Source organism: Octopus sinensis, linkage group LG15 (genome assembly GCF_006345805.1).
Source record: "Octopus sinensis linkage group LG15, ASM634580v1, whole genome shotgun sequence".
Classification (NCBI taxonomy): Eukaryota; Metazoa; Mollusca; class Cephalopoda; order Octopoda; family Octopodidae; genus Octopus; species Octopus sinensis.
The window spans coordinates 12,441,464-12,456,457 of record NC_043011.1 but is presented as its reverse complement, the minus strand read 5'-3'; the positions used below and the strand labels follow the sequence as shown (position 1 = coordinate 12,456,457).

The 14,994-nt window shown below is 38.2% G+C and overlaps 1 protein-coding gene across 10 annotated transcripts in view; it reads left to right on the top strand.

Annotated features, from left to right (window-relative positions):
- Positions 1 to 14,994, top strand: part of LOC115219746 (cAMP-specific 3',5'-cyclic phosphodiesterase 4C) — a 734,075-nt gene that overhangs the window by 540,697 nt on the left and 178,384 nt on the right. For 6 of the 10 annotated variants that reach the window (XM_036509484.1, XM_036509483.1, XM_036509480.1 and 3 more), the window contains one exon: positions 7,620 to 7,640. The exons of the other annotated variants lie outside the window; for them this stretch is intronic. In XM_036509484.1, the coding sequence (XP_036365377.1) occupies positions 7,620 to 7,640 (21 nt within the window). The remainder of the gene's footprint in view (positions 1 to 7,619; positions 7,641 to 14,994) is intronic. 10 annotated transcript variants of the gene reach the window in all.

The window sequence follows — 14,994 nt, the reverse complement described above, 5'->3', positions numbered from 1 at the left end:
TTCCCTGATGACACCATGATATTGTCTTCTTTCCTACTTACAAATACCTTAGTCTTTGCTAAGGTGATCCTAAGTCCTCTTTCTGCTCTGTTTCACTATAGTGGAATTTCTTCCCTACTTCTACTATAGATTCGGCTATAAGAACTAGATCATCAGCCTATAGAAATTACCATAGACAGTCTCTGTGATCACCTGTAGGACTATAATAAATATGAATGGGATGAGAACTGAGCCTTAATTAGCTTCTATTTTTAAGCTAAATTATTTGCTGAGTTCATCGTTGGCTCTCACTGCATGATTGACAGCACCTTTGGACATAGCTTGAAATCTTTACAAACCATGTGTCTACCTAATTTCCTTAGTGCCCCGCCAATTACAGAGTGTGGCACTCTGTCAGAGACCTACTCCAAGTCAATGAATGCTAGGTATAGTGGTTTATTGTCAATCAAATGTTACTAGGAAAATTGCATCTGTTGCTACTTTGCAGGCATGAAGCCAGATTGCATTTCATCTGAACTAATTCTGTTTCTGACTTGACTCTCTCTTTAACCTTTGTAACCTGATCAAATAATTTAGAGCTTCTACAATTTTCAATCTGAAAAACATTTCCCATGCCTTTGTATCTGTTTACAATGACACTGCTCTATCAGTCATAGGATATGACACCTTCCTGTATTACTTGATTAATTATTCAGGTAACTATCATGTATCACACATTGCCAGATACTCTGAGTGCCACAGTGACTAACCTTGACGGGCCAGCAGTTTTGTCTACTTTCATATCCTTAATAGCTTTATCTACCCAAAGTACTTGAAATCACTGACCACTTTGAGCTGTATGTCACAATGAAAACAAATTGACAAGTAACTTTCATTATCATTGATAGTTATGTCTCAAGAAACAAACTGACTTTGGTTGCAGCATCCTCAAAGGGTTAACGAGTTTTGCACACCACACCGTTGATGAATTGTGAGTGCAAAATCATAAGCATTGTCAGGATCAAAGAGATACCGGTTCTGCTGTTGTCTTCATTTCTTCTCCTTGATGGAAGCCATTTTGTCTTGGATGGGGATGAAGGTTTTGCTTAAGGATGCAATCCACTACAGTCACAAAGAGAAAAGTAACTCTCATGTCTCCCTGAAGGATTCCTATGTTATTGGACATTTCTTAGTTGAATCATTTGTGTTCTGTACAAAGCTTAGTGGGTTTCCATAGCGATGGTGATGGCTTTGACAATCTCATCTGGAAAATTATAGTAATATGGTCTTTCTGTATCAATTACTTTAGAGAAAGTCACAAATGTGATTGATGCCTTTTGCTTGAAGATTCTTGGCACTTCTATAGTTTTTCTAAAGGAAAGGACCTGTGGTAATGTTGAGCTGTTTTGGTTCTGTTGAAGATAAAACTAGTATTGGGGAAAATTCTATTAAGGAGTATTAAATTGTAGGTTTTGGTGGGCTAGAGAGGAGATTATAATTCTGTTGCAGTTCTGAAGACCTCCTTTCTTTAGAAGTGGAATAATTAAAGACTTCAAGAAAGCCTTTGGTGTTTTTTCTTTCTTTTTATAGATCTTGTTACAAAAGTCGAACAGGTATTTGTGAATGAGAGGATTCTTCCAGATAATGGGTTGGAGCTTGTCTGGACTTGATGTTTTGTTATTTCATTGATTTTTTGTATTCAAAAATTCAGGGCATGTATACAGAACATTTTTTCTATGAAGCTGAAACCTGAACTATGAAGAAGGAGTTTTAAGAATGCATTGATGGTATATATATATATATATATATATATATATCATCATCATCGTTTAACGTCCGCTTTCCATGCTAGCATGGGTTGGACGGTTTTGACTGAGGGCTGGCAAACCAGATGGTTGCACCAGGCTCCAATCTTGATTTGGCAGAGTTTCTACAGCTGGATGCCCTTCCTAATGCCAACCACTTCGAGAGTGTAGTATATATATATATATATATATATATATATATATTATATTGTGTGAAATTTGATTTAGTATTTCTAAATTGAATTTTTTCCCTGTAAGTTAGGATTATATTCCCTCAAATAATTATATATATATACACCAAACTTCTCATGTCATGAACACAAGTCCAAAGAGGAGATTTATATTGCATTCCACTCATCTATTATTACTATTACCTATTATTATTGAATACAGAGCAGGCTTTGCTGATTGACTATTGCTGTTGTGCTTGAACAACAGACTTTATCAGATGTTATATTTTGGACACTTCTGCACTCTAATAGAGAGGATGGGGGACCATTTAGTCACGCACAACATGCAACTGAGGATCCACCAAAGCTAACAGTGGTGGCAGTGGTAGGGACAGAGGTTATTGGTGCAGCATTGTGAGATAGATCTCAAATGTATTTGCATGAAGAGAGAGAGAGAGAAATAGAGAGAGAGAGAGAGAGTGTGTATGTGTGTGTGTGTGTGTGTGCACGTGCACGAAGCTTTATAAGCTATTTCTTTCATTTTTCATAATGTTAGTAGGTCTGTAATCGGTAATAAGGCAATCATTTGACAACCACAATGTCAATGGTTGTTTTATGTCTTCAGCTCTGATGTCTCCGACTATAACTACATGCCATTGTTTCTATGATAATATAACAAAGAATTTCTTTTTACTGTTCAACCTGTTATTCATTGTCCTTTTCACCTCTTTTTGACATTTTATTTCTCTAAAATATTCTTTTGTGTGCACTTGAGCTATATTTAACAATATTATCTTTGTGCAATTTAGATATTGAATAGTTCAAGAAGTGTCTATACAAAGCTGCATTGTCCTGTGAAATATTCCATGCCTCTAATGTATCCATATCACTAATGCATTGTTTCATTCATTCTGGGAGAAAATACCTGAGCTACAAGAATGATATTTACTTCTTTATAAAGTCTATCATTGTGTGAGACTGTACCAGAAACTATAAATATGTCTATTTGTTTTGTCATATAAATGTCTTGAAACAAATGATGTTAGAATTATATGTGTTGAGGACACACGTAGCTGTTTGTTGACTACAATACGACCAAACCATTAACATTTTGGTATCTTTAGTGAAAAGGCAAAAAAACAATGAGACAAATTTGTATTTTAAAAATTGGTGAAAATTCAAAGACATTCATGGAACGTGATTAAAAACAAGATGCAAAGTATTACTAAAATAGGAAATCTGAGAGAAAATCACTCTTGTTTCTATTCTTTATTGAATTGCTGCAGGAATGCCTGCTGCTTTTATTGTCTATTCTAACTGAACAACAGTTTTTTTTTTTTTGTTAACTGGAAATTACCAAATTATTTTTATTGCTTTGGAGTATATATGATATGGCTGTGTGAATCTATTCAAAGAGAGTTTGAAAGTTTTCACTGTGTATTTCATGAGTAGCTCTATGTATATATTATCTTGAAATACATCTGTATTTTAAAGTTGTCGAATGAGACTAGTTTGTATTGTCTACATTGCAGCATTTTTCTGGGGTTTGTATTTTAGAATCACTCCATGTCTGGTTTAACCCTTTCGTTACCAACCTGGCCGAAACTGGCTCTGGCTCTGAAGTACAAATGTCTTGTTTTCATAAGTTTTGCATCAAAATATACCACCAAACCTTAGTTGCAATTTATATTCCTAACACTAGCTTAATGATAATTAAGTTATTTTACTAAATTCTTTGTTATATTTAAAATAATTGAAAGAAACACAGAGCATCTCAAAATAAATACAGTAATGAAAGGGTTAAAATATATAATAGAGAAACAATTCTTAACCCTTTTGATACCAGCCTAGCAGAAACCACTTCTGGTTCTGTAGTACAAATGTCTTGTTTTCATAAGTTTTGAATAAAAATCTTCCACCAAACCTTAGTCACAACTTATGTTCCTAACACTAGCTTAATGATAACTAAGTTATTTTACTAAATTCTTTGTTATATTTAAAATAATTGAAAGAAACACAGAGCATCTCAAAATAAATACGGTAATAAAAGGGTTAAAGTGACTAGGTTGCTTATGAATGGTACCTTTTAGCAAAAAGTTACGGAGAAATAAAATAAAGAAGAACAGATTTATTGTACAGAAGAATGAAAATGAGAAACATAATGCTGTGACATACCTGAGTTGATAGAATGGTGAATTAAAAGTGTACCATTGACAGATGCAGGGATGGAGTGATCTGGCATCAAGTTTCCAGTCAAAAAGACGAGAGTCAGTTGGAGCCCATAAATGAACGACTGAGTTAAAGGATATACCAGATGCATTTAAAGATGTTCTTGTTGCAAAAGCAACAAGATAACTTTTTCCAAGGTTCTCAAAAACAAAATACTACAGGTATGTAAAATAGAAGTGAGAATTTCAGTCTATTTTATGAATGGAAATAACAGTAACAAGCATTGAATAGAGAGAGAGAGAGACTCCAGGTGATAAAAGAAAATACCATTTGTTTCCAGCTTTGAGAAACCAGAATTTTCTGTCTGTCTGTCGGTCTTTTTCTAATTTTTTTGGTAGGGTAGGTTGTGAGGGGTAGGTGTAACATCCAGTTTGACACCAACTCCTGGACCATGCAGGTTTTTTTTTGTAGAGTTCTTTCTGTTGTAAGTTTTGGAATTAGGCTCCAAGTAGGATGTTATTGGAGTTTAAAGACTCCTATGACACTATCCTAGATGCCAAAAACTAAAGCTAACCCCAGTGAACAAACCTCTCATCTCTTTTTCTAACATTCGTGAACTCCAACCAATTCAGCTCCCACTTACAAGCACCTCTTACAAGCACAATAAACCACATATCCTATTCTTCACATGTTTCTCAGCCATCTGCACTCACTCAGGTTATATATACTTTACTTTTCACACTCACTGGTGGTGTCTGTGTCTATGTAAATTCCATTCTTTTTGCCACTAACATGTTTCATCTAGACATCCTTAATAAAAATGTCTGGTTATTCTGGCTCAGAGTTTCCTTCCCCCACTCTTCTGAATACATCTGCCTCCTCTGCTGCTCTTTGATCTCCTCCAAATACTTTTAATCTTACCTGCAAGTCTACCAATCCATCACCATTCTCTGCTCCTATTGGATCATCTGAATACTGCCTTATTATGACTACCCACCATACATACAATAAAAACTACACAATGCCTTGCTTCATTCCCTCACCCTACTTTATATATATATATATATATGTGTGTGTGTGTGTGTGTGTGTGTGTGTGTGTGTGTTCCTTCTCGAGCCATGCCTGACTCATAAGGGCTGGTTTCCCAGTTTCTTGGCGTATAGGTTCCCCACCTGGACGGGACGCCGGTCCATCGCAGGTGAGCTGCAAGATGCAGGAGGAAAGAGTGAGAGAAAGTTGTGGCGAAAGAATCAGCAGAAGTTTCGCCATTACCTTCTGCCGGAGCCGCGTTGAGCTTAGGTGTTTTCGCTCATAAACACACACCTCGCCCGGTCTGAGATTCGAACCTGCGATCCCTCGACCGTGAGTCCACTGCTCTAACCACTAGGCCATGTGCCTCCACTCACCCTACTTTACTTCAAGTCAACTCTATGGTTAGAGCTCCTCTATTTCCAAGTTAACCACCTTCAGCATCACATGTGGCTTCACTCTTGAAACAACTAACCAGGTGACTGAAACCATTCTCCTAGAATGTACTTCCACATGCTACACAGAACAAAACTCATGGCCCAAAGTTCCCAGAATGCTTCCCTCATAACTGTGCTACAGCACTCCATGACTCAGAATGATCGTACAAGATCACTCGTCTGCACTAGCTAAATGGTTCTTATTCAGTTCCATAACTCCTGCACAACCGCCATCCAAACCATAAAGAACACTGTGCACAGCATAAGGGCATTCATGCTCCCTTCCTGAATAGTAGTAGACCGTTTTGGTCCTTTGTCTACAAAGACCCTCCATTTCCCAATCATAATAGTTCTGTATGAAGAATTGTCTTACAAGGGATAGCCTTCACTCATGCGGCACAATTTGCCCGGGTTGCTTAGTTCCACATTGCACAAGTACTATCGTGCATATATGCATATTAAGTGAAAAAGACTGTAATCAATTCAAACCAACAAGTAGCGGACATTAAACAATGATGATGATGATTATGATGATAGTACCCTAATATAATATGTCCTGACTGAACTCTTCAATCTGTCTGTCTGTCTCTGTCTGTCTGCCTGCCTGTCTGTCTGTCTGTTTCTGTCTCTCTGTCTCTCTGTCTCTCTCTCACTCTATCTATCTATCTATCTATCTATCTATCTATCTGTCTATCTATCTATCTGTCTGTCTGTCTGTCAATCTATCTATCTATCTATCTATCTATCTATCTATCTATCTATCTATCTATCTGTCTGTCTGTCTGTCTGTCTATCCTGATTTTTCAAAGCATGTTACAGTGTAACCTATTCTGACCCTTTTGACTCTGCTAACTAACACCCTTCCTCTTCAAAACCAGGACTCTGCAATTGAGCTCAGACGAGATCCATAAAGGATCATTGCTCTCATATCTAATATGGTGTTAATAATGATTTCAAGTTTTGGTACAAAGTCGGAATTTTTTAGAAATGTTGATTACATTGATCCAAGAGTTCAACAGGTACTTCTTATTTTACCAACCCCAAAAGAATGAACAGCAAAGTCAACCTTAGTGTCCCATGGGTTGAAAATGTAAAACTGGAAGAAATGCCTTGAAGCATGGTGTCCATAATGCCAACAATTCTGCCAGCTTACCACCTTTTTCTTCAAACTAACAGTAATCCTTTCTACTATAGGCACAAGGCCTGAAATTTTGGGGGAAAAGGTTAGTCAATTTCATTGGCCCAAAAGGATGAAAGGCAATAATAATAAAAAAACAAAAATAAAGTATGTTTAAAATTGAATATTTTTTATCACTTAGTCAAGAGGATATGTGGTTCATGTGATTCTTTATGAGAACTTTCATAGGTAAAACAACAAAAAGAGAAGAAAATATTGTCAAGTCAGAGACTTGGCTCAGATACTTGCAACAGAGTGGCTAAAAGCCACCCTGTCTGATGCTCTATCAATCCCTCTAGTCTGTTTTCCTACTGTACTATTCTGTTTATAGATCCTGGGAGGATGAAAAGCAAAGTTTATGTTGGAATATTTAATGAAAATGCAAAATAAATATTATTTTCATTTGAGATGTTCAGATATTTAAAATATAATTACTTTCTTTTATGACATATATTTGCCATTTAAATATGGCTAACCCCTAAGGGTGGATGCTACTGTAGTTTGTAGCCCCAGTAGCATCCACCCTTAGGGGTTAGCCATATTTAAATGGCAAATATACGTCACGATGTGTTGTAGTTCCTGTTCATAACTCGCTCTGAGATTTATTATTACTTTCTTTAATATTTACATGAAATATTTCTAGAAAAAAAAATGAACAAAAATAAATCTAGTAAAAGAAAAATTCTTGTACTCTTCGAATTTTATTCTATATTTCATAAATATTTGTCATTTTTCTGGTCTTCTGTTTCTAACAATTCGTTTGAAGTATTGTGTTTAATTCTTTATAGTATTGTTGTTTCAAATAATGAATTGTTTATTTATTAAACATGACATTTTTTCTCTTTCTGCACAGGCATCACACAGGAGAGGCAAGGTATAAGATATTTATGTTTATTTTAACCTTGTATTGTCGTCCTCTCACTCCACATAACATTTTACTGACTAAATATTTTTACCTTTCATTCCTTCAATTCTGTTGTCCTACATTAACTTAACCATGATTAACATTGTGTGTGTGTGTGTTGTTGGCATCCTTTTTGTCTTGGGACACAATGGAGTTGTGCATAAAATAGTCTAGTCCGGCTTTTACATTTTCATGTCCTAATACATTTCCTGCTGTGGCTGTGTAGTCCTATCCTGGACAAATACTCCCTCTGGCAGGTGCCGCAAATGTAGTGAAGACTGTTCCTGGCTGGTTGTAATGTCATAGTTTCTTGTTGACGTCTTTTCTTGTCTTTCCATTTCTCCTCTCTCTCCCTCTATGTCACTCCTTTGTGTTCCCCTTTTATGGTACGTCGTTAATCTCCACGGTTGCTGGCAGCTGCTTCCCAGTTGCTAATATTGTGTGTGTGTGCATATATATATATATATATATAGCATACTGTGTGCATATATATATATATATATATAGCATACTGGTTGTGAGAAGTTTTTGAATTGATTTGTGTACATATGCATCATCATTGTCATCACTGCTGCCATTGCCACCACAGCCGCTGCCAGGGATATGCATACCATTGTTGTCAGCATCGACATTGGTAGCATCAATGTTTGCATGCCTTCATTCACTACACAATATAGATCTGTGCATCTGGACGTGTATTTCATCCATAACACCTGCCATTTACAAATTTCCCTTCAACACTTCTTTCCTAATGGAAGTAAGACCACCCATCTGGAAAAGATTTTTTAACTAGAAAGGGAATGGCCTAGTCAGCCTGTAATGATATGCATAAGATCTGGTCATCAAATCTAAGTAGAGACTTCAAACTTAAAATCTTCAAAGCCACAGTCGAACCAATTCTACTATATGGCTCAGAAACCTGGGCGTTATCAAAGAAGCTTGAGAGGTGGTTGGATGGAACCTACACTCGCCTCCTTATGAGAGCTCAAAATCTCTCGTGGAAGCGCCATCCAACCAAAATGCAAGTATATGGGAAACTACCACCTGTGTCATCTCTTGTGAAAGGTAGAAGAGTCCAGTTTGCTGAACATTGTTGTAGAGCTGAAAACAAGGCAATTTCTACTCTTCTCCTCTGGAAGCCATCTACTCGCAATACCAGAGGGCGCACACTCTCCTACCCTGATGTAATCTCCAGAGATACAGGCATCCAGCAACAGGACCTCCGTAATGCCATGATGGACCGTGAAGTCTGGCGTAGCATGGTAAATTCCATTGTCTCGACCACGGTTGAACAATGATGATGATGATGTGTGAGTTTGTCCAGATGTTTTAAAGGGTGTTCTTCATCTGTACGATTGAAGTACAGCTGTGTGCGACCTTGGCTACTTGGGATAAGGAACCCTTGTTCTGTGAGAGACATAGAGTAATTTGTTTAAGGGACATGAGTTTCCCCAAACCTTTACTTCTAGGTATTCCCCTCGATATCAGTGACTGTAGTTGCACCTTTCAGCACGCTTTGAGAAGGGATGTGCCAGCTGACAGGGTAACTGACAGGGTAACCTCAGATTCATGTCCTACCTGGTAGGAGTCCTCTGCAGGCAAATGCTGTCCTCTTGAATTTTCTAAAATAAAAGTATGACACTATGCAAGTCAAGCAGTGTAACAAGTTATTCTCAGACCAAGGGCCTGATCAGAATGTTTACAACAGGGTTGACTTCATAAAGGTATTCAGTTTTCTGACAGAGATATTCAACTAAGCAACCTTTTAAGGTAGGAATAGAATTCTATTTCTTTCCTCTAAAAACAAGAAACAAAATATATGTTATCATAGTACAAAGATCAGAAGATTGGTTTTACAGAATTCAGCATCCCCTCTTGAGTCCTGAGTTGACTAAATATTGAAGTGGGTTGCCTCGCTCCGTTTGCAATTATAGAAACTAAGTATCACCTAGCAGGTTTTTTTACATAGTCTATAGATTTTTAAAAAAATATCTAAATGTAGGGATTCTGTGAAAGAGAGCGGGAAGGAGAGAGAGAGAGACAGACAGAGAATAAAGAAGTATAAAGACAAAATACAAGGTAGAGGAGTATTGGTAAAATTAGGTAAATACATAGAGAGCAAGCAGTGAAATATATATATATATATATATATATATATACAGAGAGAGAGAGAGAGAGTGGTTGCATAATGTCAACATAACGTGACAGTCCCGTAGAGGGAATTACACCACCGCTATATAGCCCTAGGCGGTGAGCTGGCAGAAGCGTTAGCACGCCGGGCGAAATGCTTAGCAGTATTTCGTCTGCCGTTACGTTCTCAGTTCAAATTCCGCCAAGGTTGACTTTACCGTTCATCTTTTCGGGGTCGATAAATTAAGTACTAGTTACGCACTGGGGTCGATGTAATCGACTTAATACCTATATCTGTGCTTGTTTGTCACCTCTGTATTTAGCCTCTTGTGGGTAGTAAAGAAATAATATATATATATATATATATATATATATATATATATATATATATATATATATATATATACAGAGAGAGAGAGCGAAAGTGGTTGCATAATGTCAACATAACGTGACAGTCCCGTAGAGGGAATTACACCACCACTATATAGCCCTAGGCGGTGAGCTGGCAGAAGCGTTAGCACGCCAGGCGAAATGCTTAGCAGTATTTCGTCTGCCGTTACGTTCTGTGTTCAAATTCCGCCGAGGTCGACTTTACCTTTCATCTTTTCGGGGTCGATAAATTAAGTACTAGTTACGCACTGGGGTCGATGTAATCGACTTAATACCTATATCTGTGCTTGTTTGTCCCCTCTATGTTTAGCCCCTTGTGGATAATAAAGAAATAGCTATATAGCCCTAGGAAGCATTGACGCTTCCTGTCGGCTTTGACACATTTCCTGTGTCCTTATATTTGTGAAGGGGAGGCAAGCACCCCCACCAGCTAGAACTAGCAACCTGAAGACATGCATGTTTCTGGGTCTTGCCTGTCATCAGTCCAGGGTAGCAAGTCCTGCTAGTTGAGATACCTGCCTAACCTTCGCAAATATATATATTTACTGTGAAATCTATTCACTGGTCACCATAATTAGAAATATTGAATTTCTAAATGTCTCAAAGAGACATGAGCGGTGGTGGAGTGATAGAGTGGTTGCTTAATGTCAACATAACGTGACAGTCCCATAAAGGGAATAACACCACTCCTATATAGCCTTAGGAAGCATCGACGCTTCCTGTCGGCTTTGACACATTTCCTGTGTCCTTATATATGTGTATATATATATATATATATATACACACACACACGCGTGAGGTCTGATCAATAAGTATCCGGACTGTTGCCATAGTAACGAATCTAAAGCATGCAGAGTAAAGCCATGTGGCAAGGTTGACCTTGACCTCTGCTGTGCATGTGCACTAAGTTTTAACATTCTAACTCATTTCCACTGTTTACAGCAGTGCTTGGAAGGAAGGTGTGTAGTGTGTGATCATCGCATTGATCATGACAGAGAAAGGGGTCATGGTGATACTTGCTCAGAGGCCAGCACAAAGTTACAGAAAGTGTATGAGCCACACACAAGTGTACAAGTGGTTCAGACGTTTCCAAGATGGCTGAAAAATGTTGATAGTGACGAACGTTCTTGGAGACCTGCAACCAGCTGAACTGAAAAAAACATTGCAGATATGTGTGCAGCTGCGAGGAAATCATTGAATCACCATCCATGAGTACAGCTTAGTTATGGTTCAGTTCAGTCCATTATCACTGAAGATTTAGGTGTGAGGCAGGTGTCTGCCAAGTTTGTGCCAAAACTGCTTTCAGCTGACCAAAAGAACACTCAGGTTTCTGTTGCACAAAATCTCCTTGATTGTGTCAAGAATGATGAAACATTTGTGCAAACTTTGCATTGGCCTCTGAGCAGGTATTACCACGCTTTTGGTAAAATTTGATGGAGATTCTCTGCTCAACTTTCTCTGTCATGGTCAGTGCAATGAACCCATGCTACACACGTCCCTTCCAAGCATTGCTGTAAACAGCAGGAGTGAGCTAGAATGTTAAAACTTAGTGCACATATACAGCAGTTTGTTTCTCTTATTATTATTATTATTATCATTATTATTATTATTATTATTATTATTATTATTATTATTATTGTTGTTGTTGTTATTAAAATGGCAAGATGGCAGGATTGTTAGCATATCAGGCAAACTGCTTGGCGGAATTTCATCCATTCTCATGTTCTGAGTTCAAATTCTGCCAAGTTCCAAATTTGCCTTTAATCCATTCAGGGTCAATAAAACAAGTACCAGTTGAGCATGGGTCAATTTAAACAACTTGCCCGCTGCTCTGAAATTGCTGGCCTTGTGCCGAAATTTGAAACCATTGTTATTATTATTATTATTATTATTATTATTATTATCACACTATTATTTAACTAGTTAACTAATTGACTAGTAGATTGCTTGATTAATCAATGAATGAAATAAAGCACCCTTCATGACCTCATCAATGACACGCTCTCATTACTCCAAATCTGTCTTATTGTCTCCCAGCTTTTATTATTCTATTTATATTTTTAGAGATGCGGACGTGTGTGTGTGTGTGAGAGAGAGAGAGAGAGAGAATGAGTGAGTGATGAGTGAGTGCATCTGTGCATGCATGCATATATGACAGAATGTTTGGTACATGTGGGGTGTATGTGTATTTGTTTATACCCTCTCCTCTCTTTCTGACGTCTCTTCTACAAACATACCAAGCTACCAGCAACTAGAATAAAAGCATTCAGCCTGTGCATACCATAGAAGATAAATTCTTGATTTATTGAAGCTATCTCTGCTTCCAGAGAATGAAAGCAGTCAACTGGTGACATAGGAGGAGAGATAATCTCGAGAATCAAGAATTCTCCAAATTCAGAATGCCATCAAAGAAAAGAATTGTTTGGAGTCAAACAAACAGCGGTGGACATGTGTTTCTGCTTCAGTAGACATCACTAGCACAGCAGTTGTCCTACCTTGTCTCCATCAAACAAGATATTTAGACACACAAAAAAGAGTAGAGCAGATTTATAGCCTTGGTAATCTGCATAGTATAAAATAATATGAGCTAAGAGAAATATTATGTAACAAGCAGTGGTTATATATTTGAACAACAAAAATGAATAAAGATGTGTGTGTGTGTGCATGTGCACACATGTGCGCCCATCTGCGTGTGAATGTGATCATCATTTTTAACATCTTTCCTTTCCAGACAAGAGCTGAATGTTTTGACAACATCCAAAAGATTAGAGGACCACATCTTGCTCAAATGTCTTAATTTTAAGTGTGGTTTCTATGACTGGATGCCCTTTATAATACTGAACACTTGACAAAGTGTACTGGAATTTCATGGCACCAGCACTTGAGAAATTGTCATGGCCCTTGGCAGACTGAAGAGCCCTCTCAACACTGCAGTGTCCCTTCTCATTTTGTCAACCCCTATACAGAGAGAAGTGGGTGCTTATTGCATGGCATCAGTGCAAGTGAGTTCAGCTTGTAACCTGAAAGACTAAAGATCCCCCACTACTGAAAGGGAGGATTGTAGAGAGAGATGACTCTAAGCAATATTGTTTTTCTCATACACAAAGACGGTGAGCTAGCAAAATCGTTGGCATGCTGAGCAAAATGCTTCATATTTTGAGTTCAAATGCTGCTGAGGATGACGTTGCTTTTCATCCTTTCACAGTGCCAGTTGAGCACTGGAGTCGATGTAAGCAACTTATGCCCTCTTCTCAATATTGTTGGTCTTGTGCCAAAATTTGAAACCAATATTTTTTCATATAAATTAAAGAATGAATGGAAGGAACAGATTTATTGTTGTGAGAAGGTAGTTGTGGGGATGGTAATAGGGGAAACATTGCAAAGTGAGTAATGGAAGGGGCCAGGGGAAAAGGGAAAAGAAAAAGTAGTATGAGAGAGAGGAGGGGTAAGGATGATGGTGTGGATTAAATAAAAGGGACCAAGGACTTACCGGTGATATAAAGACAAAGATGGACTGGTGGGGTGAGTAGAGAGTTGTGTGGAAGACAGATAGAAATAAAGGTGGTGATGAGTTGGAGAAGTTATGGAGAGTGAGAGTCAGAGGGGAGGGAATAAGAGAAGGTTGATGAGAGAGTCAGAGGGAAGGCTGTTGTCTTGCACACCATCTCATCATCAAGTGTGAAGTTATCTTGTTTGTTCCTTCTCAAGCCATGCCTGGCTCATGAGGGCCAGTTTTCCTGGTTTCCTTGGTGTATAGGTTCCTCACCTGGACAGGACACCGGTCCATCGCAGATGAGCTGCAAGAAGCAGGAGGAAAGAGTGAGAGAAAGTTGTGGCGAAAGAGTCAGCAGAGGTTTTGCCATTGCCTTCTGCCGGAGCCACGTGGAGCTTAGGTGTTTTCGCTCATAAACACACACATTGCCCGGTCTGAGATTCGAACCTGCGATCCCTCAACTGCAAGTCCACTGCTCTAACCACTAGGCCATGTGGGAATAGGGTGAAAGAAAGAGAGGTGGCAATGAATGAATACTGCAAGAATTGTGAGGAAAAGAGAGGCAGTATAATATTAGAGAAGTGGAGATGGTAGTAGTGGATGAATGAAATCAGAGCATCTCAGCCATCATCACAACCCATCAAAGCATTCTCTCTGCCATGCTTGCACAGGTATGTGGATTTTTTCCACTGATTGTCACATTCCCTTTTGTAAGGTTCAGCATCTTAGGATTGGTTTTCATCATTTGTCTCTTTTTGTCTTAGGTCTTCCTCTTCCACAGGTACCATACTCTTTGAATGTTTCGCATGTGTTTGTGCAGCCATCATCATTAATCCAATGCACTCATTTTTCTTTGCATACTTATCTGATTCCTCTTGTACACATCTTTTCTCAATGGTCACATATATTCCATCATTTATGCACATTAAAATTAACACATCTGGTGAAGAGGCTTGCTTCATTTTTTTTGTTCTTTGCAAATCCTTACATTCATGGCTCATGTCTCGCTACCTTCTAACATTGCACTTTGTAGACAAGCAGCATACCCTGTGCCTTCACTCTGAGGAAGAGGCCCTTTATAGTCAGCTTTCTATACTTCTCCTGACTCATTCTTTCTCTAGCATCTACGCTTTCAGAGCACCTACCCACTCTCTCCACTAACTGGGCCACCTAAATAACAAAAACTATCAACTACTTTGAGGAAGCAGTTGCAAAAACCGATTTTCTGAGTGCTCTTTGTGTTTACCGCTCCTTAGCACTGGCCAAATATGAAAGCTATCTTTGCTTTGCTGTTCGCCTGTCAGTGTATCC